The 26,249-nt window shown below is 30.8% G+C and overlaps 3 protein-coding genes across 8 annotated transcripts; 1 reads left to right on the top strand and 2 right to left on the bottom strand.

Annotated features, from left to right (window-relative positions):
* Nucleotides 1-945: 945 nt before the first annotated feature.
* LOC139100485 (homeotic protein caudal-like) lies at nucleotides 946-9,831 on the bottom strand. 2 transcript variants are annotated; one of them, XM_070653084.1, is made up of 4 exons: nucleotides 8,166-9,831; nucleotides 7,537-7,593; nucleotides 3,345-3,502; nucleotides 946-3,270 (listed from the first exon to the last, which is right to left on the bottom strand). In XM_070653084.1, the coding sequence occupies exons 1-4, from the start codon at nucleotides 8,710-8,712 to the stop codon at nucleotides 2,950-2,952; spliced, it is 1,083 nt and encodes a 360-aa protein (XP_070509185.1). In that variant the 5' UTR covers nucleotides 8,713-9,831; the 3' UTR covers nucleotides 946-2,949. The 2 variants fall into 2 exon arrangements, with proteins under 2 accessions (XP_070509185.1, XP_070509187.1); XM_070653086.1 differs by lacking the exon at nucleotides 7,537-7,593 and having other exon boundaries at nucleotides 8,166-9,822.
* A 663-nt stretch (nucleotides 9,832-10,494) lies between these two features.
* On the top strand, nucleotides 10,495-12,676 carry TH1 (negative elongation factor complex member TH1). The gene is made up of 3 exons (XM_070653241.1): nucleotides 10,495-10,762; nucleotides 10,825-12,380; nucleotides 12,474-12,676. Exons 1-3 carry the CDS (start codon nucleotides 10,617-10,619, stop codon nucleotides 12,503-12,505), a joined length of 1,734 nt encoding a protein of 577 aa, XP_070509342.1. The 5' UTR covers nucleotides 10,495-10,616; the 3' UTR covers nucleotides 12,506-12,676.
* A 4,264-nt stretch (nucleotides 12,677-16,940) lies between these two features.
* AP-1gamma (adaptor protein complex 1, gamma subunit) lies at nucleotides 16,941-25,972 on the bottom strand. 5 transcript variants are annotated; one of them, XM_070653118.1, is made up of 10 exons: nucleotides 25,832-25,972; nucleotides 23,492-23,559; nucleotides 22,972-23,302; nucleotides 22,383-22,621; nucleotides 22,226-22,302; nucleotides 20,015-20,858; nucleotides 19,774-19,915; nucleotides 19,003-19,711; nucleotides 18,752-18,862; nucleotides 16,941-18,049 (listed from the first exon to the last, which is right to left on the bottom strand). In XM_070653118.1, exons 1-10 carry the CDS (start codon nucleotides 25,885-25,887, stop codon nucleotides 17,957-17,959), a joined length of 2,670 nt encoding a protein of 889 aa, XP_070509219.1. In that variant the 5' UTR covers nucleotides 25,888-25,972; the 3' UTR covers nucleotides 16,941-17,956. The 5 variants fall into 5 exon arrangements, with proteins under 5 accessions (XP_070509219.1, XP_070509220.1, XP_070509222.1 ...); XM_070653119.1 differs by having other exon boundaries at nucleotides 23,498-23,559; XM_070653121.1 differs by lacking the exon at nucleotides 25,832-25,972 and adding an exon at nucleotides 24,049-24,908.
* Between the last annotated feature and the right edge of the window lie 277 nt (nucleotides 25,973-26,249).

The following is a 26,249-nucleotide window of genomic DNA, read 5'->3' as shown; positions in this document are numbered from 1 at the left end:
ATATAAATTAAAAATTTATAACTTCTGATAAGGTATCAGCGTCGGCTTTCTTGAGAAATGAGATTCAATTATTATACCTAATGATACAGCAGTCTATACCAGTATAATATCATCATATCAACTTTCTAAGTCCTTCGTTAAGAGTGGAAATTTTTTAAGCTATAAAGTTTGTCAACACGTGTCAATAACTGGTTAGATAAGAAGCTATTTTCAATTAAGAATTATCTCATTCAATTAAATATTTTTAAACCTGATTATCCTTAAGTGTGCGTCTTTTCAAATAACTTGATATATCTTAAGATACATATAATCCATATTTGGACACGTATTGACTTTGTGGATTTGGTTTTTCTTATGAGGTTGAGTTATGAATCGCTTTAGTTTATGGAAATATTCTTGAGTCACTATTTTTCTCTATAACTTGATATACATACTGTTGATTTTCTTAGTATCCTAATAGTCAGAATCAAATGATATCATAAATTTGGTTCTAGGAACAAAGAACTTTTTTACTGTTACAGTGAAGTTCTGTTGGAGAATAGAATCTTTACCGTGAGGGCAAACATTAGTCTCAAATAGGTAACTGAGGCATCACTCTTCGTGATTACAACTTATATAGGTTAAACTATATCCTCAAACTAACTAAATATCCAAAACAATGTCCGATTACTAAGCAAAATAACAAAATATTCATACCACATGTTCAAACTATTAATCACCATATTATTGCTTAGGTTAGTTGATTTAAATATACCTACAAGTACATAACACGTGATAACAGAGCAAACAAAAGGCAAATAATACTTGCGATTTCAGAGGCAGGGTAATTAAAATGTAGGAAAAAATGTTAAACAAATTATTCACTTTGAGTGTATTTTTTGTGTTCTTTATTTTCTCATATCTTTTTTTCAGCTCAAGAAGAAGAAAAGAAAAATTCTTTATCGATTACAGTTTGTTTTGTTCGTTTAATAGGTATTTTTAGAGCATTAACAAAAAATGGTAAGAATTGTAATAAATAGAAATCTATTTTTCGTCAAGTGGATTCAGAGCTTGAAGTAGACTCGGATTTTGTATGGAAAAGTTGACTCGATTCCATATGAAATTTAAGTCGACTTCGAGCTCTGAGTGGATTCTCATTTTATGAATTTTGAAAAGTTGTTTTGATAACTGAATAATTTTATTTTACTAACTAGTTCTTCATTTATTCTTTAATGTTACTCTCATACTTAAGTATGAATGTTGTTTTGCAGAGATTGAGGAAAGATATAAAGATTTTCTCATACAAAAATTTGAACTTTTAACCGTCAAATATTTGAATTTGGTGTAAACACTAACACTATGAAAAAGAATTCTCAAAATGTTCTACATTCTGTTGATTTATTTAATACGGATGCATTGTAAATGCTTAATTATTTACTAATTTAACCAAATAAAGCTGATACAATACTTAATCTTTTGATATTGGTGTGAAAAATTGACTGTTTAATTTTACAAATTTCAATGTTTACTTTGTATGAGAATATCTTTATATCTTGAATTGAGGTTAAGATAGTTATCATTCTACCCTGTAATTTTACAGTTCAAAACTAATAGCTTGCAATTTCCTTCAATCTCTGACATGTTTTACTAGCCTAAAGCATATTACATAAGTATTTTTAATTTACAATTTCTGCTTTTCATTCATTAATCTCGTAAAATACATGTGATAATTTACAGTAAATCCTTTTACATTTCAAGCAGCATTTAGTGTGTTTGCAGTTCTCATCCTTTTGACAGAGCTGGAGCGTTTTAATGTTTCAATTGATCAGTTTAGTGCTGATTTGATCCATGGACATTCCTAAAGAAAATTGACTCAAAACTAACGTGGATAAAAACAGCACTAAACTAAGACATAACAAAGTTTATTCGATTTTTAAGGTTAGAATGTCCAAAAAAATATGAAATTGAAAAAAACACACATTTTTATAATTCGAGAAATAGTTTTAATGCTTAACAAAAGATTTTAATTACAAAAGTTCATCTCCAGCTCTGCCTTACTTTGTGTTACAGAATTTTCAATATTATTAAATCTACGAAATTTTCTTAAAATTCTAAATTTTCTTGCACTAATATTTTTTTTAAATTACGCTTAAATTTGCATAAGTTTTCATTGCACTTAATTTTGTTTTCTTTTCATTTAAGAAACAAATGATTAAATTTTGATAGAGTTCTTGTAATTCTCAGGGGTATAATCTTCAAGATTTTTTAAAATTACTCCAATTTAAGAATTTTATTCAAAAACTCATTTTAAATACTAGAAAACTCTAGTATTAACTTATTAATTGAATTTATGATATAAATTTATTTAAAAATTCCCAACGGACGGTTTGAGATTTTTTATTTTATTGAGGGGTTGAGGCTGATTAAAATGTTCATTTTCCCGAGCTTCAATTCATCTATAACTCATTTTGAGTAAAGATACTCACAAAACCACCCTATCGGCTCATCTTGAAATGTTGCCGCCACGGCACTGAATTGTCAAATTTTGTTGTTCTTCTCAAGTGGATGCCACTTGGTCTAAGTATGCTATCAACTCGACGCAGTAGCGGCAACATTCTAATGTGTACCGTTCGGGCTTATTACGATATGTTCCATCAATCTTAATCAACCTCAGACCACATATTTATGATCAACAAAAACGATCCTTCATAATATGAAGAATGCCTAACGGAGCAGGAAATTTTGAAATTTATATAAGCTTAATTTAAAATTTATAAACTTATAAAATAATATTTTTAATATCCTTAACGATTTTCGTTTCACATTTGAAATAATATTTGATATAAAAAAATCAGAGCATGTTAATTGCAAATTAAAGGAACTCCAACAATTCACGATTAACATTTTCTGAGTATAATAAAACAAAAATATAATAAAACACATTGAATAAAAATAAATTCATAAAAATCTTCAATTCATCATCATTGGCGATGGAGATGATTGTGAATGTGATGAAGTTGGAGGCATTGGTGGTGGTAAATGTGAGTGTAAGTGTGGATGAAGTCCCATTTGTGACATACCCATACCCATTGCACTCATCTGATGTAAATGCTGTAAGTGCAGTGATTGTTCCAATTTTGGTTTCACATCCAATAAACTTGAGAGATTTGAGTGTGGGTTGGAACTATTAACATGGGATTGTGTTAAAATTGTTTGACCATTCATCGAAATTGGGATACCAGCATCAATCTTCTTCTTTTGTTTGCGATCTTTTGCACGTCTGTTTTGGAACTGTTTAATGAATAAAATAAGAGAATAATGAGTCAGAAGATCATTCAGCTATTGTTTATATTCTTATTCCTTACCCATATTTTTACTTGTCGTTCAGACAATCCTAAAGCTTGTGCTAATTCTGCCTTTCTACGTATTGTGATATATCTTGTATAATGGAATTCTTTTTCAAGTTCTAGTCGTTGATGATCTGTGTATACTACTCGGTATTTATCCTTCGTTCTAGTTTTGCCTGTAAAAAAGCAACAATAAATTTGTTAAAAATACGTAAAATAAAAATCTATTTTAAAAATTTCATGCAATAAAAAAAGGATTCGATTCTTTACAAAAAAAGAACGAACTAAAAGAAGAGAAAACACACAATGAGAATGAAAGGAAATAAAGTATTTATACAGCCACAAGTCTCTCAAATTTATAAAATAAATTGTTTACAGAAAACAAACGAAAAAGAAGGAATCGCATACAAACAGAAAATATATTTACTTCTAAAAAGTTCATTCATCATTGATAAGCGTAGTAAAGTAAAGTTAAATAAATTAACATCCTTAACTCATTCATCATTTATAAGAAATGGACAAGAAGAAGATGTAAATGAGCATACGTGACTATTTACAAAATTCAATGATGAATTTGATATTAAATATTAGGTTTTCAATCGAGTAATCTTTGAAATTCAAATTCTCACATTATAAGAATTTCCTAACATACTTTTTGAATTCAAATTTTAAATTTAGTCATTTGTTGCAACCCTTTTTATTTTAGATTATCATAGTTTTAAACCCTTTTCATTTTTAGCGGGAAAATTGTAAGTAAGACATTTGGTTTTTAAAACTTAATGAAATAATTAATTTCTTTGATTTTCAATGTCAATTCTACAATTAATAATGTTCATAAATGGAATCTAACAAAGACGGATGAATGTGAGTATTGAAAATTTAAAATAAAATTACTTAAACATACACTTTTCATAACTTTATCAACTTATTGATAGAGAATTCAAAGGCAACATATGTGAGTAATGAAAAGTTTAGCTGAAATCTACCCTCAACATTAATATGCTCTCAAAATAAGTTTGTTTATAGGGCATATGCGCCATACAATAAATTGCGCAAGTGTCTTCAAAAATAACTGTCCCAATCAATAAAAAGCGACAACAAAAAAATGAAATTCTTTTTACACTCGAAAGATAAAGCAACGCTTATCGTGCAACAGCGAGACTAAATTGCCAATCTATGGCGACTATCAAATTTTTTTTCATTCACAAAAAAGAGAGCAAAGCGAGAAAATAAAAATAAATTGATAAGGAAAAAAATTTTATGTGATAAGAAAATGTGACTAAAAAGAGAAGGGGAACTACAACAGACATTAGAGGTATACAAAACAAGATAATAACAACTGAGATGAAAACTGTAATGATAAGGGAGTGAAAATCGCTTTAGCCATTTCACAATTTTCAGCCTATGAATAAAATTATCAAAAATGATTTTTTTCTTACAAGCTCAATTGACAAGAGACGACGAAATTATTTGCGGTGAATTATGAAGTGATTTTCACCACAGAAAGAGAAAATCCCTTGAGTGTGATTGCGTAAATTAAGCAGTTGATTTGATTTCTAGGAATGAAACCCTCTGTTATGAATATTCAGCTATGAAGGAAGACAGAATGGAAGAAAAATCATCAGCATCACCCCTCAATTACATCGAGAACACAAATTGTATATTTTGGAATATGTGAAGCTATTTATCATGTGAGAATCTCAATCAGCATGGAATTTGATCGTCAATTGTCAATAAGATTCAATTCACAACCCTTTCCCAGTCAAAACAATGCAAAATCTCACAAAAGAGCAAATAAAGTATCACAATAACAACCTATAAATGATCATAAAGTGCAAGCAATAAAGGAGAAAAGTAACGGAGAAAAGAATTCATTGTCCTCATAAATTGATGGTGTCAACAGGGAGAAATAAACTGAAACATCATCGCAATTTCCTTCATTGCTTTCGGTACAGAAAAAGGAAAGAAATTACTGTTATTGTCAATCAGTAGGACATTTCACCACTTTCTTCTTGTCCAATCTTGTGGCTACCATTGAAAATGTGTTGAAGAGTATGAAATTGAAGCATGAAGGACATTTTTCATTCTGTTCGACAAAACAAACCAACAAAAAGTCACAATATTGTTCAAAATTCCACATGACAAAAAAGAGAAACAGAAGTTGTACAACAGGAAAGTCTCATGGGAAGCGTAACGAATGTTTCAAGTTGCCCAACTTCTTACAATGAAAATGCGTGTCTGGAGGGATTAGATACAAAAAAATATTTTTTAGACTCATCACACAGTGAATGTAAATAGAAATGAGGTCTAGTTACGCTCGCGGTATCATTAAAAACTCGATAGTTAATTCACCATATGAATCGGACTGATAACAAACATGTGAGGAGTTCATTTGTGCCGACAAAGAATGAGAAACGATAGTGGAATTAAGAAAAGTCTAATGGATTTAAATTTTTATCCAGTCATTCCATACTTTTTATTTCTAAAATGTCAAAAAATGCCTCACGCGGAAATCAAAAGCATTTAACTCGGTACGAACTGAAAACAGCTTGAATGTATATGACTGATAACAAACTATGAACGATACTTTGAATGTATGTCTGTTCTACATACTATTATTGTTATTTTTATTGCTATTGAATGAGTGTGAATTGATAAGAATAACTTTTTATATCCACATGATGACTCCATCGTACAATGGAAAGGCATAATCTCACAGCAATAAAATTTGCTGGGATTAAGGCGGTGTTTCCCCAATGACATCTCTTAAATTATTTTGTTACTTATTTCTTGATATTGATTGTGAGAGACTCTCATGCTCAACATATACATTTAAAGTAACCAAGGTCAATGAAATCCTTCAAAACTCAAAAAAAGTTCAATTAACAGCTTCATGAGCTGAGAACAAGCCACAGAAACATTACGTAAACTATTAAGACAATAAGAATCCATTGTTTCATAATTAAAATCTTTTCATTACCAAGCTTGTTGTTGTTATTAGTATTCTTATTATTACAACCAATTCTAGCTTGTTTGTTATTTTTGTAAAGACAAGAAATTGGATTTGTTCAGTAGATAGTTTTAATCTCATTAAAGAAAGAATAGAAAGAAGAAAATTTACATAAAAATCTCATTAAAACAGATGAGAAAAGGTTTTATGATTATGGATAGAGCAAAAAAGCATTTATTGCACCATCTTTAAAACTGAGACATGTAGACGGAGATACAGGCATCAATACATACAATCATAAAAGGATCGAAGAAGACATAAATGGAGGAGCATAGCAATACAAAAAAGGATCCGTTGGTTCCATAAAAATAAAGGCGGCAACAGCATCAAATTAAGTCATAAAATTTACATTTTTTGCATCGTTTGTTGATGCATTTTAGAAAATATTTTGCCGATTTTGCCTGAATATATTTATTTTTTGGAGTTCTCATACCGATCGTTCCTTAAGTATACAAAACATTTCCTTTGCTTGATGCCTCATCGCTTTTAATGATTGATGATATGACAAAAAAAGTTTGATAAATTGATGGAAATTACTTCTATTTCCACCATTTTAATGAGGGTTTCGTATAGTAAGCATAAGTCGCTATTGCATGGCATAAGCAACATAAATTAAGTCTTAATCACGCAATGCCTCGAAATAGATTTCAACTCGTTCCTCGTGGTTTTCTTCATTTTTTCATTTCTTTTCTTTCTTGATTTAATGGCGGCGAGGCAATAAAATTGAAATTGAAATAAAAATGAAGAAGGAGAAGAGAGATGGAGAGAAAACGATAATTTATGGATAAAAGAAATGAATGTTGGACGAATGGTCATGCAGAGGTGCAGCACAATATGTTCATCATGGATTGAAATACAAGTTGCGCAATGAAATGATTTTGGAAACCCTGCTGATGTCTTTGTTGTCTGCACGAAACTAGCAGAGCTGAACAATAAAATAAATTTTATGTTGGAACACTCGCTATGGTCGTTCATATAAATTCTTCAAACTGACATGAAGGATTTAATGGATTTTAATGAGATAGAAGTGAATTCTTTGGAATTAAGACATAAATTTCAGATTCATATCAGCTTTTAAATTTATGCTGCATTATAAAATGTCCAATGGATAGCAAACAAATCAAAATAATTGAGGAACTAAAGCATAAGTCATGCAAAAACCACAAAAATATCAGAAACTCAAAAAAATCGGTGCATTACCATTTATTTCCATTGAAAAATCGTCAAGTGATGGTGCCGAGCAAATGTTGATTAATCCTTAAATATTTTAATTGCGTTAATTAATTTCTGTACACATTTAGTGAGCAGTACTCATAAAAATAATAGAAGTAAAGATCGAAAGTGCAAAGTGATAAAAATAAATATTTGTGGTTGTGCATCAACTGCCACTTTTTCTAGATTCAATGTTAATTAATGTGAGAAAATTGAAATAAAAATTCTCGGTTGGAAGTGTTTGAAATGCTGTGCCTTAAAAGGGCATCAAGAGCCATTTTATGAACCATCAAGAGAAGAAATAAAAACATTTTTATGTCTACATCGTAAATCATGATCAGAATATATGTACAACTAAATGGATATGAAGTTTCATTAGAAATATTAACAATGAATTTGTGACTGTATTGAGCATCTTCTTCCTTTTTCTATCTACTACAATGTTCGAATCATTTGGCTCCATAAATCTCTTTAGAACTAACAAAATAAATTGAAATCAAAACTAGACAAAGGTTTTCGACGAGAAGAGCAGCATGAATAGAATATTTTTGACACCAACACATTTGAAAGTTTCGAAATAATAATAACAAAATAAAATAAAGGAATTGAATTCTTACCTGGATTTGGCTGACTCTGATATGATGGTTTCTTCATCCATTCATATGGACTTTTGACAGGAGTTGGTCGTGAAGGAATTTGTGGCGATGATGATGGACCCGAAGCTCCTGGTGAACTCATATCACTTCCTGAATGAACAGTCACAGGTGGTGATGGTAAACTTGGAATTGCATCATTCATATGATGATGATCACTTGATCCATTCGGTGCTGATGCTGCTTGATTTAATGAAAGGAATGCAGCAGATCCGGGACTATTTCCTAATACTCCACCACTACTGCCTGTTCCAAGAGATCCATTTTGTGGCGATGATGTGTAGTTGTCATGTCCCCAATCTGGCGACGGCTGAGGCAACATGTGAGGTGCATAATGATGGTACATATGTTGAGGAGGTCCATCTGTGTCGAGAAATTGTGCTGCATTTGGTGGTTGATGATGATAATTTGATGAATACCATGCGGACGGTGATGCAGAATATGGCAAATTGGAACCAGCACTGTGATTCTTTTGATACATCGCGAATGGATGATTATAATAAGACACCATAATTGTAGCTACTAATTCTTAAAATTCTTCTTTTAAAGCACATAAATCACTGCATTAATCTCATGTCAATTTATTGACAAACGAAATATTATTATTTTTGAGTCACTTCTGTTCTGTATCTCTATTGTTATTATTTTTATACACACTAGTATTAAATTAATTAATTAATTGATTAATCACTTAATGATGATAATTATTTGCGTCAAGTGGACCATAAAATTCCTTTTCTTTCTCACTCATTCAATATAGTAAAATTAATAAAATTACAATAGCAAATAAATAATTTTTAAATCAAATAGTTTTTTTGTGTGTCTCTTCCTTAATGGATATACTTTTAGTTCTATTTATATTTTTTTAAGAAACTTTAACTCACGAGTAAGTCGTCTGTACTTCACGACGTTAACAATTCGATTGAACGTAATGTGAGCAGACAATTTTTCTATTTGGTATTTTTGTGTTGAGCTTTTTATGGGCGGAGCTTAACATGTGAGATAATGCCAGCAAATCATGAGAAATCATGAACAAAATGGAACGCCATAATGAAATAATTCTTCTTGTTCTTCTTATATCCACTTTTTCTGTACAATTTTTAAATGAGAAATAATATTCATGATGAAAAGACTTGAATGATGTCTAAAAATACTAAAGTAATAACAATAATAATTAATGTCATGACATGATTCGATTTTAATTCTTCAATTATTTTTAACGGCTGTATTAATAAGTTTCCAACTAATTTGATCTTTGAAGTTAGTGAAACTAAGCTTGAGTAACCATCTCGATGCAAAGCTCCATCCATATTATGAATAGTGTGGTATTTGATCCAGTGTTAGTATGACTATGATGTATATACCACGATTGATGAAATACAAAAGCAATAAAACATTTAATTACTCGAATGCAAAAGTAGATTGCCGCAAATTAATATTTTTCACGTCTGTTTGTCGGCATTAAGCAATTGATTAAAATGAAATGAATTAAAGAAAAATTAAACTCAATAACTGATTATCGTCCTTCGTCGATATCGAATGTGTTTTAATTACAAACTTTTAGCTATCATGTAGATAGGAACCAGTTTTTTCCTCGTAATTAAATTGACACGTAACACGATGGCGAAACTTATCAGACTAAAAATAGCAAATTTCTAAAGAAATTCACGTATTTTGTTGGTTATTTTTCGACAAAACCAGCAAAAAGCACTAAGCAAGAAAAAAATTTAATGGTTTATTTTGTACTCAAATAGACATGTGCAATTAAAAGGCGGCTCTTCAACCTCTTTTGAATGATAAGATTGTCATGTTTATTGGCTTTAATAAATTCTTATCAACACTCGTCACTCGTTATTGCGCTGTTGTAAATTTCTTTTAAAATATTCATTAAACTCTTCCATTTTTTAAGATTTGATAATGTGAACAACTTTATATCGTTTATTGGGGTTCTATTAGATTGAAGGCGCTTGATTTTTATTACCATTTCTAGCTTAAAACTACTTAATAAACTTGACACAAATTTATATGGATATCGACAGTTGAAAAAAACCGTTAAATGAGAAATTTGAATTTAAACTGTTGTAAATTTTTCTACAAGGACAGGGTTGGTGATTTGTTTCTAAAGTTTCGTTCTTCACATTTCAGTGGAATTAGCCAACTTTGATCAATTAAAAGACTATCAATTAGCAAATTACTGCATTTAATTAAGATAATAGCTTAATATTAATCCCAGAACTCATAAAAATGTATAAAATTCTTGCGCAATAACATTGGAACCAACCCTGCCAAAAACCCTTGTAAAAATGTAAAAAATCGTAAACAAAAATTTTTTATCACAAAAACAGCAAATTTTTACGAATTAAATAGTTTAATTAAGGATTTTATCATTAGAATCAATTAAAAAAGTTGTGAAAGATGAATAAGGAAGAAGATGAAGAGATGTGGACAGAAGATATGGATGGATTTCCAGCTACGGGAGAGTTTAGCTTGCAAGCAATTGCGAAAAACTTCTCAAAGCAGGATTACATTATGGAACCGTCGATTTTCCTTCAATTGAAGAGGTAAACAGTGAATCATAACATGTATCTTGTTATGCTTAATCTAATGTATTGATTGTCCACAGATATTTCCAAGCAGGCGGTGAACCAGAGCTTGTTATTGATCAACTGTCACAAAATTATACAGCAACAGCTCAAATGGCTAATTTACTAGCTGATTGGCTAGTAGTAGCTGGAATGGATGGAATTGAAGTGCAAGCTATTGTTGAGAATCATTTGAAAGACATGATTTTAAAGATTTTTGATCCAAAAAAGGCAGATACAATTTTCACGGAAGAGGGAGAAACGCCGTCGTGGTTAACAATGTTAATTGAGCATAAAACATGGAGAGATCTTATATATCGATTAGCTGAAGAATATCCAGACTGTTTAATGTTGAATTTTACAATTAAACTTATTTCTGATGCTGGTTATCAAAGCGAAATTACATCAATTTCGACAGCAGCACAACAGCTAGAGGTTTTCTCCCGTGTCCTGAAAACATCCATTACAAAAATCTTATCAAAGAATCCATCAGACGAAGAGTGGCATACCGCAATAGAGGAATTAGCTAAAATGGTCTGTTTTGGTCAGCACACTTATATCTATTCTCAAATCTTAGTTCACGTATTATCGCAAGAAACAAAAGGTGGACATAATATGAAGCGTATTGCACAAGAAGTCCAACAATATGCATTGAAAAATGGACTAAATGTAACTCCAATGACAATGGCTCTTTATGGTAATACACAAATTGAACATCCACAAGCTTGTGAAGCTTTATCTTCAATGTTATCAAGAAATTGCTTAAATCCAGCCGATATTAATGTCCTTAATCGATGCTATTCAAGCACTACACCGCCACCACCAATTGATCTCATCCGTAATCCTCAATTTCTTGATCTTTTGGTCGATTCATTGTTTAAAGCAGGCGTAAAAATAAATCAGGAACATAAATCAAAATACATTTACCTTCTGGCTTATGCATCAAGTGTAAGTGAAACAATGTCGGGAAAGAAAGGTTCAAATAAGCAAAAAGTCATTCATAAAGAAGAATTAAAGTCAACAGTACAAGCTATTGAGCAAGTCCATTCCATATGCAATTTAAATAAAGGATCGACGGAATTAATTGCAGAAATACAAGCGCTTTATAACTGCATTAAATTCCCCGTTGTTGGTGTCGGTCTCATTAGATGGATTGAAGCAACAGTAACGGAACCATCATTCTTTAAATTATGCACTGAATCCACACCCATTCATTTGGCCATTCTCGATGAAATTGCAAATGTACATCCATCATTACATGACTCAATCCTCAAACTCCTCATTCGACTGTTTGAATCGAAACAAGACGAGCTGGAAATTTTAGTGCAATTAGAGTTGAAGAAAATGTTGCTTGATCGAATGATTAATTTACTGACTAGGGGATGTGTTATGCCTGTCGTAAAATATATTAAACAATGTTGTGCTAAAGGCGACACAGACGTTTCCTTAATTCGTTACTTTGTAACTGAAGTATTGGAAACAATTACACAACCATATTCGCCAGAGTTTGTGACCCTATTTCTGCCTATGGTCGAAAATGAAGACATTACAAATCGCATGAATGACGAGGAAAATGATCCATTTGCCGAGTTTATTGGTAAGTTCTTTTATTATACGAACAAAAGACATGCAATATAGTAACATAAATTTATGACTTTAATACTTACATTTATGCTTCTTTTCTTTACAGTACAAGCGAGAGCCAATATGTTTAACAATTAAGTTTCTAACAGAAATAAAAGTGAGATGGAAGAAAGCTCGACGACACAAAAAATATATGAAAATGGGTGGAGCTAAAATATTCGTAGCAAGTAACATTTGTGCTTTTTATTTCTCTCTTTCTTCTTCTTTTTGCGTTTCTTCAAATAAAATGAAATTTTATTTCAATAAGAAGACCTTTATAACTTAATTATATTTAATTTCTTACAGTGGAAAATATTTTTGTTGCGATACTTTTATGAGAAAATTGGCAGCGATTATGAATTTATGGAGAATAAAAACACTTTGTAGACTGATTTGCAGCCATTTTAATTGCTCAATCAGTTAAATGCTGAAGTTATGCAGTCTTTGAAGCAAATTTTGCCGCGGTTTCAAGATTCTTTTTTAAATTCTAAGTTTTTCGGTGTCAAAACCAGTCACAAATCAGTGAAAAGTCATCAACAAAGTTAGTCAAATAGCAACAATATTTCAAGATATTCATTAAAGTTGTCAAATTATTACAAGCATAGCAAAACTGGCAAAAGCATTTTTCGTTGTAAAATTGGGTCAAAACCAGCCGTCAAGACAATTTTCCGTCCAGCTGTCAATATGGCGACCCAGCAGTGTCGTAGCAAACATATTGTACTGTTTGTGATATTCAAATTGGCCTGCCTTTAGAAATTCAATTAATATTCAAGACAAAGGAACAAAATAAACAAAATTCGGCAAATCAGGAAGATAAAACATAAACAAAAATAAATTCTAAACATTAAAAGCTGTTAGAATTGTTGGAACTTACCTGTTAATTCTATCAAACTCACATTCAGGTCTACATTTTAATTTAATATTTTTTAATTAATTTATTGACCAACAATCGAAAACTTCGTTACTTTTGCCGATGCTTTGTTTGTTGTTCATCAATCGGCATTTTCACTTTTAATCTCAAACTTCCATTTTACTTTCTACCTGGTAGCTATGCAAAACATTGTTCCTAATTGCATCTTTTAATGGATTTCCCGATGCATAGAATGTTCTGTAGAGGTAATAGACACAAAAGAATTGCTGATGCCCCCAAAATAAGAACGAGCATCCATAAAACAATTTCGGCTTCCTTTGTGACTCAATCGAGTATAAGAATAACATAAATTAACAAAATAAATAAATAGAAAAATGGAGAAGGAGAAAATTTTACAGTTATTGATGAAATTTGCAAATTTGTTTGTCCTTTTGTGTCTATAAAACATGCACGACTGTGTTTTATTATGTGACAATTAAGAACAAAAAAGATCCCTTAACGCCCACAAAACTTTATGTGAAGATAAAAGAGAGGACAAAGGACCTGACATAAAAAATTTTAATTAGGTACATAAAAATTGAAACAAATTACCTGAAAGTGGACGTGATTTTAACGGAAAAATCTTTCATATCGTCGGCAATAAAATTTAATTTAAAATAACCGGCAAAAGCTTATTTAAGGCGTAACTCGTGTTTTCAAAATGTCAATGCTTAAGATCAGCTTGAGAATATAATTAAGTCATAAAAATGTTTGAAATTATTCAGATCATTAACATTTAAAAGGTTGGATGCATAGGAATTGATGAATTATTGGAGATACTGTATAGATAGCATACCAGACTGATCATGATTGTAAGAATTTGCTAAAATGTTGAAATTTTAACCGATTTTTCAAATTATTTGAAAACCATCCAAATTTTAGTTGAGTTAGCTGTTGTAGGGTTCTGAAAAAGTAAACAAATTTTCAGAATTTCTTATTTCTAACTCCATATTCAGCTATCGTAGAAAACCAGCAATAACCAACAGTTTCAAGCTGAGTATCAACATTATCATTAACAAACTAATGAATTATTTACAAAGCCTCATCAAAATTCACAAAATTTCGTTAATTAAAATATCATTTTCATCAAAACGCCTCAATAATTAAGTCACAAACATATTCAAAAGGAGGAATTACGGGTTTTGTGTTAATTTACCATACTCTTATTCATCCATAAGATTTTCAATCATCAAATATTTCAATAAATTAAATAAACAATCTCTTCTGTTATTCCAAAAATCCATCAAAGCAGGCACAGCGAGCCTTCTTTTGTATCTGAAGATTTAATCTTCTTACAGCACAAAAATTCGAATGGAAAAGCTGAAGAAGAAATAAAATTTCCATAATTTACAATCGAAATCCATTTGATGGTCGAGTCATGCTTGATTTTGTGCCTCAGTATTTTTTATTGCCTTCATTTTCGACTCCTCCGTCTGGTTTCTTTTGCGTGGATCTTAATTAAAGCTTCTTTTGTTCCCATCATCATCAGCGTCGTTATCGTCCCATCCATCGTCATGCACGAGATGGAGGAATGGAATGTGACTGACTAATGAACATGAGAGTCAGAAAATGGAAAGGAATGGCAAGAAGCAATAAAAGTGGTGCTCGGTGCTTTTCATTTTAATTAAAATAAATTTATGAAAATGTATGTTTGTGGACATATCACGAAAGTAAAACCATCTGCTTAGTTTTAATGGCAATGGCATTAATTTACAGGCAATTCGGGATGATTGTTATCGTAACTTTAACTAAATTAATGAATCCCGTCGTGACTGTTTGCGTGAATAGAAATGAAAATGGACATACAAAAGAAACTTTACAGCACGGAAGGGACGGACGGCTTCTTTATGTTCCTTCTTCTCCATCTCCTTCCTGAAATTCACTGAAATTTTATCAGATTAATGCTAAAATATGTGAATGGAAGGTGCAAAGTTTTATGGCTCCGTGAATTCGCATGAACAGCTCACAAAGACCTTACATACTTTCCGTTCTAGAGCATTAAGGCATTGTAACATCAATTTAGATCTGAAATATAAATTCTCGGAAATTTCTTTCAAGTCTTCCGACTGCTTTTAACATTTTTTCGTGCTTCCGAATTTAAAATAGAATATTATGGCAGGCAGTCGCGAGGAATAAACATGAAAAAGGAAGGAGATGGATCAAATTACCCGCAAAAAGTAAATAGAACAAATCAAATGATAAACTTTTCAATCTGGATGTTGAATGTTGTTAAAATAATCATCATCATAATCTTTTATGAACTTCTCATCTGCTTGCTGCTCATCTAAAAGAGACTTTAAGTCTATTAATATAGAGAGTGATGAAACAACCATAATATTTTATTATTATTATTGTTGTATGTCAATATAAAAGTAAATTCATAAAAATCTTTTTTGACTGTAATTTTCATATTACTTTATATCTTCCTGCCTGCCTGCCTTCTTTGCTTGCCATCCATAAGACATTTTATATTTGTTTTGATCAATTTTCATTAATGACACTAATTTGGATGTCAATTAGAGTAATATAAACAGTCTATTTAATCATTTTACAGTCTGATCTTATAGAAATCATAACTTTTGTGGCTTTGTCGACGATTTATGAACCATACAGATGTGAATAATGTTTAAATAACAATAAAATAGTACACAAGTCACCGCTGTTTACTCAATTGAAATGCATTCTTGTTTAGATTGTTATATTGTAGAGTTTAACCATATTAAGGGTTTTGGATTGGAATTAATTGACACAAATTGTAATTCTGATGTAATATTGATGTCAAAGATTCATTCAATCTAGAATGGGTAGAATTTCATTAAATTCACGATTTCTGAGATCCAGAAGATTTCATAAGATTTAAAACTTAGGAACAAGCCATCAAATGGAAACAAGCAACGTGAAATAAAGCACATTTGATGTTATTTTGTCTGTGAGATGACGATGATAAGCAAATGCCATAAAAGCTTTTTTTGATAAATGTTTTATTTAAGTTTGTTTCTCGAATCTAAGCAAACATCAAATGAAAAATTCTGTTTTCAGAACTGATTAAATAATGAGCAATTTCATGTTTGAGGTACGAAAACAAATCTACATGAGACTTTTGACGTCGCTTTTAGTTTAAAACACACTGTAACTAGTTGAGGGTTTAATTGCCACAAGGTCATGATTTATTTAATAAAGGTGTGGGCAACGTAAAATGTACGATTATTTTTGAAGGAATTGTGAGGTATCATATGAAATGATAGTCTGATGATGACTAATCAAATGTATTTGATATGGTATTCCAAAGTGCGATTTGGGTGGTGACATCACCATTAACCAGATCTCAAAGACAACTTTGATTTTGAATTGACTTTTGTCGACTTTTGACTTTACCATAGACTGAAAGTGTTTGGTTTAGATGCTAGGCAACCACAAACCTTGCTGTAGACTTATTAGTCACCCTTCCTGATCAACATTGCTCAAATATTAATTCAAAACCTAGGAAATGAAAAACCATCACAACGCAGTAACCTTTGGAAAAAAAAATTGTAAAAAACTGAGAACAAAACAAAGCACAAAAAACACATTAATTTAATGACTCACTAATCTCTAATTTTTCACAGAGTAATTAGTATCAATAAGTTGTTTTTTTAATAAAACTTGAAATAATTTTTATTCATCAATCAATCTATATTGTAAAGAAATAAACATTTTGTTTTAATCGCCATAACATGAGAATGATGTGACGACGACAGTAGGATGGAATTAAGTACAAAAATCAAAGCAATAGATGTTTTTCTTCTTCTTATATTCATCTTCATTCAGTTTCATTAAAATATAATTATTAATTACAATATGATAATAAGGTTGTTGGTTGTTGCAAGAGGTGCTGAATTTCATGAATAATTGAGGAATATTGAAAAATGTTTTTTGAATCAAGTAGCAATTTAAGTAAGCACTCATACCTATTTCATGTTAAATTCTATATTACAGCTTTTGTATTCATTCCTATTTTTAAGTAGTATGAATCAATCATAAGGTCCACAACATCCATAAAATGCAGTGGCAATGATCTAAATACACAATATGTTTAGATTGTTCCTAAACGACTCGAATGACACAAAGTAGTCCAAATAGAATCCACACGGAGTGGAGCTTCCAAATGGACCCTTGTGTATCCATCATTAGGATTATTAATTTACTCTATCAAAGTAGTCTTAGAAGATCGAATGAAATATTCAAAACATTATTCAATATCCTTCAAAATTACATGAATATCCACAGCACATAGTTAGTAAATTTTGATAACTTTGTTAAATGTCTTTTTATACAAAAGAAAAATAGATTATTTAATGTAAATCAAATAAAAATGGATAATATATCGCTTTGCTGAATAAAATAAAATTAATTTATATATCCTTCATCATTCTATATCATTAGACGTACATAATTAATTATAAGGGACAGATTAATAACTGAATAGAGGAAGAAAAAACATAATTAAATAATAAATTTATCTTCTCATTATTTTTTACTCTTTTTTTTTTTGTGAAGCGCAGCAACAAATAAAGAAGGCTTCCATTATCTAAACACAGAATTATTACATCATCATTTATATTATCTCATCTAAATCTCTATACCGTAGTCATAAGCCGACATTAAACATCTGGGAAATTGCTTACTTCAGCTTGCTCCAAAATAGGATTACCATTACACACAAATGAAATTCTCAATTTCATTCGAAGGACGGCCTGTGGATGAAAAGAAATGGTATGTAAATATCAATGAAAAATTAGTATAAATGAAGAAATTAGGCATGTCATTTAGAAATGAGACCCACATTTGTTTACAGAGAATGCTCATTTTTCCATCTAAAAGGGTACTGTGTAAATATTAGATAAGGATGTTTTGTGTGAGTAGTGCTTGTATCTCTGTTATTTTATGAAAAAGTTTTCTATCAAACAGCACATTTTCATTCGGGTATTAAAAAGTTTTATGAATAAATTTACTTTAAAGTTTGATTATGGCTTATTCACTTATGAGGCTTAACAATTGTGGTATTAATGGTCTGGAGTTATATGCTGTTATTAACAGGTAATGCCAAAAATGTAGCAGAGTATGATATTTTGAAAACCATACAAATGTTTTAACATATTGTGAAACCATACAACAGCAACATCAAATTGAAAGAAATTGTATGGTTTTGAAGTTGAACGAACTTCGTCACTCATTGAAGAACGTTGAATTTCTATAGAATCATATCCATTATTGACCATTAATAATATCGAAACATCCATAAACACAATTATCATTAACAACGTACGTCTTTACAGAATTTCCCTTTTAAATGTCACCAAATCATTAAAAAGTAACCGATAACAAATTTCACCGAATCAATTATTAACGGGAATTTCCATTAAATCAATTTAATATGCCAAAAATATAATACTTACACTTGGCGAATTGCTTTTCACGCGCATTTCTTGTGAAACAATTCCTCCTGGCAATAATACGGAGCCCGTTGGTGACATCATTTGAAGCTGAAAACTTTTAGGAACTGCAGCCTGTGAATAGATAAAAGCATAATTTAAATAAACTATCGTGGATTGTTTTTTAAAAACTGTATGCGGGTGCAATAATGGTTGAATTAACATAGAATAACATTGTTGCATTGACCCGAAAATGAACTAGAACTGAATATTACCTGGAATAAATACTGTTCTAATGTATCTAGCGAGTTATTAGTCGTCGTCATAATAACTTCAACATAATCACTTTTCCTTGTCGTTGCAAACGTAATAAGTAGATCATTTTTGTCAAAAGCGGTTGTAATTTTTGCGCTAGTTTGTGTTGTTGGTGTAGACAGGAAATCTAATCCCAAATCACCATAATTTTCTGTTGGCGCGCCACCACTGCCATTTATGTTAAATAAGCTTTCGGATATTTTTGTGTTCTCATTATCATCTAAAATCGACATTGTTACAGGTGATGTGATGATATTATTATTATTATTATTATTCATAATTGGCATTGCGGGTGCACTCATGTCAATATCACCAAGAAGATCTAATAGATTACTAGCTGGAACTGCTGTTGTGGTCATTGTCGTTTGTATTGGCGGTGAAATTATATCATCACCATTTCCTAATAAATCCAATAGTGTATCTGTATTCGATTTTACATTATTATTATTAACCGTTTTCTCGGCTGTTATTCTTGGCAATTCTTCCTCCATTATATCGCCATTTGAATTAATTCCATTGATTTTATTGATCGTCATTGCTGGCATTTTCTCTAAAAGTGATTCCCTCAAATGATTATATTGACCAAATAACTGCGAAAATTCTACACCACGCTGTTGCAAATCGATATTTAAATGTGATCCGAATGTATCGATTATTTCTTTGATTTCACTAGAAAGAAAAGTCAAATTAATTAGTCATGTTGTTCAGTGAGAAACATTAAGCTAACTTACTTTTGCCCGCATTTCAAACGTGTACTCAGTTTTGCTAATGATACTAGAGCGTACTGTTTACTCACAGTATTTACCTGATTTGACCATAACAATTTGCTATACAGTTCAATTATGGCTGCTTCATCTGGTTTCTCGCCTGAAACTAAATTATGAAAAATTGAGTTTTTAACGTATTTCTATAATTCAAATATCCAAGACACAATTTTGTAAAATTCAAATTTTAACCGTTATAAGTACTCACATTCTAATTCAGAATTATACAGCATTTGATCTCCACTTTCGCCAATACACCAAACACCAACTTGTGTCAACGGCTGATTGTCCTGCGTCTCATGAATTGCTTCCCAAAATTTCACCGCAATATAAGCTTGCTCATTAGACGGACTACTCGAAATCATTTGTATTGTTGAGGATGTAACATCATCACGTACATAATTTCCAGCAGCTATTAAAATACTCAATAATGTATCTAAATGCCAACGAATTGTCGGCGCATAACGTTCGGCTGAAAGCACCATACTTGAACTACATTGAGCTTTAAATTCAGCATCAGCTTTTTCTAAAAATATTAAAAGTTCTTTTGCCATTGCTCTTATATTTTGAGCATTCACCAATGCAAATGATAATTCCATTGCACGTTTTCGTATGGTGACATCTGGATCTTTTAAACACTCAAGTATTGTGCTTCTGTGACGCTGCACAGCTGATATATCAACATTGACTGTCTTCAATAATGTATGTAATGCAATATATCGGATATTCTTATCATTATTAAGCAAAAATCTTCCGAGAATATTAACAGCAAGTACACGTAATCCGCCCTCTGATTTGATATCCATAATTGTCAGAACCGTTTCATAAAGAATTGTATTTCCAACATTTTTACTCGTCTCTGTATTTGTTGCGACTTGTGCCAATATGTCATTCATTGCTTCCGATGATTCCGAATCATTTCGTCCAAGAATTCTCAAAAGTCGTAAAATTTTAACTTGCAAAAATGGATCTGAAACACCGCTTACATCATGCTCCGGTGAATATCCAGCGAGAATTAAATTCTTTAAGATTCGCACTAAGTTCGGTACAATCTGTAATGAAATGTAAAGTAATTTTAAAACATCAGTAAAGCTTTTATGGATATTGTGATAATCGAAAAACCACTTAACTACCGTACATAATCATATCATATCCATCAAAATACTTTTTTTTGTCATGTCATAAAATGACATAAAAAAAGAACATCAAAAATTACGTACAACTTTATGTATTGTTTAAATACCATCATGCATTAATGAAGATGAAAAATAAATGCTGTTGACATTAAATGAAGAGATTCTTGTGCGAAAGAAAGCAACAGATTATAATAAATAAGAAGAGAGATAGAGCAGGATTCTGATTGAAAAATAAGTAGATATATAATATTTTTTTTGGTCGTATGCATAGAATACAGAATGAACAGTTAAATGCATAAGAAACAAAAAAGCCAAGTAGGAAATATTATTAATTAAACATTAACTTTGTCATACCTCTTTTTCATTTCCATCCTGCAAAATTATTCATTTTCAGTTTAATAATGAGAGAGTGAGCGAGAGAGAGGGGGAATAACAATTGATTATCGGAAATGAAAAATAAAACCACAATGAAGGAACACGGCAATAGAATTAGCGAAGAGAAAGAACAAATAAATTTTGGATATTTTTTTGATGAATTTTCAGAAATTATAAATTAAATCCGATTATAGATTAGCTAGGTTCCTTTTGAAACTCATTAGGTGACATTTGCAGAAAATCACATCATTAAATCAAACCAAAATAGTGTAGACATGTCACTCGTGGCTAATAAAAACTCATTTACAACTAAATAACGGTTTTTAGAAATTTAAAAAATAACCGTCAAAATAAATTTGAATAATTTCGGTCAACTTCTCATCAGACAGACGGACAAAATAAGACAAATCTTCAAATTTTCTAGAAAATGGGCTATGAAAAGGTTAAACATGTCAATCAAAATCATTTCTCATCAGCCTTATTTCTGCCTACTAACTAAATATTGACTTGAGGGTTTATTGGCTTAGCAAAAGGTTACTGAATCTGATAATTTTAATGATATTGGACTTTCCAACTTGTGGGAAATTTTAAAGTCTTAAAAATCGTAATCTCATTAAACATCTCGGGCACATGAAGTGCACAGTAATCCTTGAGGCATTATTGTATTAATTATTCAGTTGCTAGTCTTAAAGTAAACTCTATGAGGTCATGCATTAAGTTATTGATTAACTCAGGCAAAAAATGCGTTCTAGTCATCAATCTACGATGACACTTTTGACTAATTCTGTTCGTTCCTCTATAAAGTTTCTCATTATTTTTTTTCGTCATCTAATTATTCAAACAAGCCAATCTAATTTGCATTTAAAAAATAAGAAGAAAAATCTTGACAAAAAAAGGCTTTTTCTCACCTTTTTGAAGTGATTGAGTGTGTCAGGACTGTTCTCACACATTTCTGTTATAAGGGTTACACCAGTAATTAAAATTCCTAAAAAAGATAAAATGGAAAGGATTAAGAAAGTTTGACTTTTAATTAAATTAACATTTAATTATTATTCTTCTTCTTACCATGATTCTTCTCATTAAGCAGTGATCGTGTTGCGGGTAAGAATATTTCCATCAACTCAGGCACACGACGAATGATACGAAAGGCGCACAGCACTGCTTTCTTCCGGATATAAGCATTTGGCGATTTCATCAATTTTTCTATCTCCCCAGCTAAATCTCGAGCCATCTCTGGCGAGGCAATTGCACCGAGTGTACATAGTGCTAAGCCAACAACAAATTGAGTTGGACTATTTAGGTCACTGAAATGTCAAGAAAAATATGTTTTAAATTATATATCTGATTTTGATTGATGATATATATAAGTCGTATGAGAGGAATATGAAATTATTCTATTGCTAAAGGTCGAAGTTGATTGAAATTATTTTGGGCTGATTGACGCGATGATTATTTATGATGGAAAGTGTCGTAATACCATATAAATGTTCATTTGAATTCGTATGGTTTTGTGAATTTAGAATAACTGTTGTATGGTTTTGACAGTTATAGGACAAATCAGAACATTTAACAGGTTAAAACCATACAACAGCATATTTTTGACAAAACATTTGTATGGTTTCAAGACACATCAAAAAGAACATTGGATACAAACTTTTTCAAGCAATTTGTGATGAGCAAATGAACATCCTGACGTTCGTCCAACAGCAACATTGCACCTAAATATCCAATACGTTTGTCGGTAAATTTGGGACTTGCAATTAGTTTTAAACATTCCAATTGTCCGAAATGTGCTGGATAACCGAGCATGTGAATGTAGAATAATTTTGCAATATTTCTGCATCTCCACACCGAGTCCTCTTCACGAAATGTTGAACGAATATAGGCACATTCTCTATTAACTACAGCACGCTCCTCAGCTTGTGTTTTTGCCGCACGAATTTGTCGAATAAGATCTCTGAGACGTGTCGGTGTAGGCATTCGCACTAAAAACAACAACATAGTAATAGGAAAAAGAAGAAGTAGAAAAAAATAGGAAATATGTTAGTATAAAATTGAGAATTGGAAAACAAAAAAACATATGCATCCTTAGAAATTTTCAGGATTATATTCAGTTCATGCAATTCATAAAAATAAAAGTAAAGCGAATAAAAAAATGGAAACGCATTTGTTACTTATACCCCTTTCGATAGTTTCATTGATCGCTTGTCGTATTGTGGCCATATTAAGGCCAGGATTAAATCTGCAAAGAGAATTTAGTTAGTCATGCGATTAGTCAAATCATAGGAAATAAAAACTAAATATTTTGACCGTTTTGAATCATCACACTTGATTAAATAATGTTCATGCTTTTATTTGCACTGTAACTTAACACCTTACTTCGGCTTCTTTCTAATTTTTATGTGCTTGAGGAACATGATTATATTGATGCTTATTGTTGACGAGCAAATAATGAAATAAAATGAATAATATGGAGAATATCATGGTAATGCAAAATAATAGAAATTCAGAGCAAGGATCATCGAATATTTCAAATCGTCCTTCGTTGGTCTCAAGCAAATTTATTTGAGTGAAACACGAATTTTCTCCACCTACATTTATGTTCTTTTTCTATGCAAATCTAGTCAGTCTTTATAAGCTAGCTAGTCAAGTGCAATGATTCAAGTGTTATAAGTTAATTAAAAATCATTAAATCAAACTCGGTTAAAGTAGTTAGGAAACGATTAATTACCCACTATCTGCATTCATACTCTTTATTTTGCTATGTTACTTGAACACGAGATTGTGTGTATGTGAAAAGAATTAAAATGAAACTTTCTTCTGTATTAGCCTTTTATTTTTGGGCTATAAATTTACAGAAGAAGGATATAAAGCACAAGGGAAACGTATGTGAGGTGTCACGGAGTAAGGCGACAGCGAGGAAAATAAAATTCTCAATTAATTGAGTTAACAACAACAATAGGAATAATAATGAATGTGTCACACGTCTTCTTCTTTCTCTTTTTTCGCCTAAATTTTTTTTTCTCTTCTCTTGCTGTATAAAAGATCCAGTAAGAGTTAATTTCTTCTTTTAATACCCAGCTATGCAGGTTATGGAATGTATAGAATATCTCGCAATTATGTCGCTTTATGCAGTCATACACTCTCTTTAAGTTGTATATTATCGGAATGAATAATTAATTAAATTTTTGTAATCTTTAAGAAATTCAGTGGATTTGTGAAAATTTCATATTATTAAAATGAAGATTTCTGCCAACATTTCCTTGTAGCTGTATAAACTGATTAGCACTGTCTATTGTTGCGGACTAATGATGATTGATAACAGGAAAACTTATGTATTGTACACTTTTTTTAGTAGAAAAATGATGATAATACAAAAAGCAACGAAAAAAATTGATTATATCAGATTTTCACAAAATTTCAAGCAAACGTATGTCTTTTAAATACACTATATCAGACCAGTGATTCTGACTACTCGATTGATGGAATTATCTTCTTTATATCACTAGATTTTCCTTTGATTTTCCACTTTTTTTAAAATCTTATGTAGTGACTTATTTCTGAAATATTTGGAAATTTTGTTTCTTTAAAAAAATCTCTAGCACTTTTTTAACAGCAGCATGCTTGCTATTACATCACTTTGTCTGGCTGTTTAAATGTTGTTCATGAGTTTAAATAAATTATTTAAATGATAAATAGTTTAACGATATTTTATAATTTAACGAATGAAATATAAAACTTAACGAATGAAATTTTACCCGACATTCAAAATTTGAAATTTTTAACGAAGACTTTGTACTAGAATTATTCAATGATAGATTTTTTAGTGCATTTTGTTGTTTTCTTAGTAAACATCGTTTTCATTTCATCAAAATTTCTTTTCAAAAAGAATTAAATAAACTAAAGTGAATATAAGTTATTAACAGGTATGCAAATTGTGTAAAATACGTGGATGCGTTTCCGTCAGTAGCAACGAGAAGTTAATATGTGTTCAACTTAAATCGGTACTTTTTCTGTGGATATTTTTACGTGGTTCTCTGTCATCTCGGTAAAATTTTTCACCCACAGAAAATCAATTGAAAAATTAAAAGCCGTTAATTAAATTTACTTTTTCAACATTTTCAGATTAACTTAATATCTAAAATCCTTGAAAAAGTTACTTGAACCAATTATTTGCATTTTAAAATAAAAGTTTTTATACTGAGTACTTTTTTAGTAGCAAAATTTAAAAATGCACAAATTTTCAAAATTATGAAGAAAGAATTTTGTCCAAATATTTGCCAGCATGTTGGCATTAACCACTGACAAATCACAATCATTAAAATATTCATTATTCTGCTTTAGTGGTGCAATAAACTTTGATATAATGAAAATTTTCACACTCATTCTGCCACTGACTCATTTATGACACTGATCTGATTTTCACAAAAATTATCTCGATTAAGGCTGCTTTAATCGCATTTTTTAATTAACCAAACACTTAGTCACCATAATTTAAAGACATATAAACAAACCTCCTATTGTGTTCAATGGGAAGAATCCCCCATTCGTTTTCGTAGTACGGATACATCACGAATAAATATTATAAAAATTTGTACAAAATTAGAAGATCTACGAATCTTCTTCCGCTGTTGCGAACTAACTAGACTAAATAAAGTTAATAAAAGACACACAACAAACATTCATTTTTAATGTTGTTATCTAATTTTTCATTTGAAATTAAGTACATGTGTGTATATCTTACACAGTCCAACACATAGGTGGAGGGTAAAATAATATGAGGGCACTGATAAGAGCTTGTGAAGTAGTTGTAATTATTTTCTTTCTCCTTATCATTGTACGTGAATTTCACAGAGAAAACTTACACTTGAGGTATAAAGCGTGTGCATGCGATTACAAATGAATGAATGAATGAAAACAAAATGAGCAGCG

This window comes from Chironomus tepperi, unplaced genomic scaffold (assembly GCF_022539635.2).
Source record: "Chironomus tepperi strain 1889 unplaced genomic scaffold, CSIRO-AGI_Ctep_v1 contig_67, whole genome shotgun sequence".
In the NCBI taxonomy this organism is placed as follows: domain Eukaryota; kingdom Metazoa; phylum Arthropoda; class Insecta; order Diptera; family Chironomidae; genus Chironomus; species Chironomus tepperi.
Note: the sequence above shows the minus strand (reverse complement) of the source record. Positions and strands in the feature narration are given on the sequence as shown.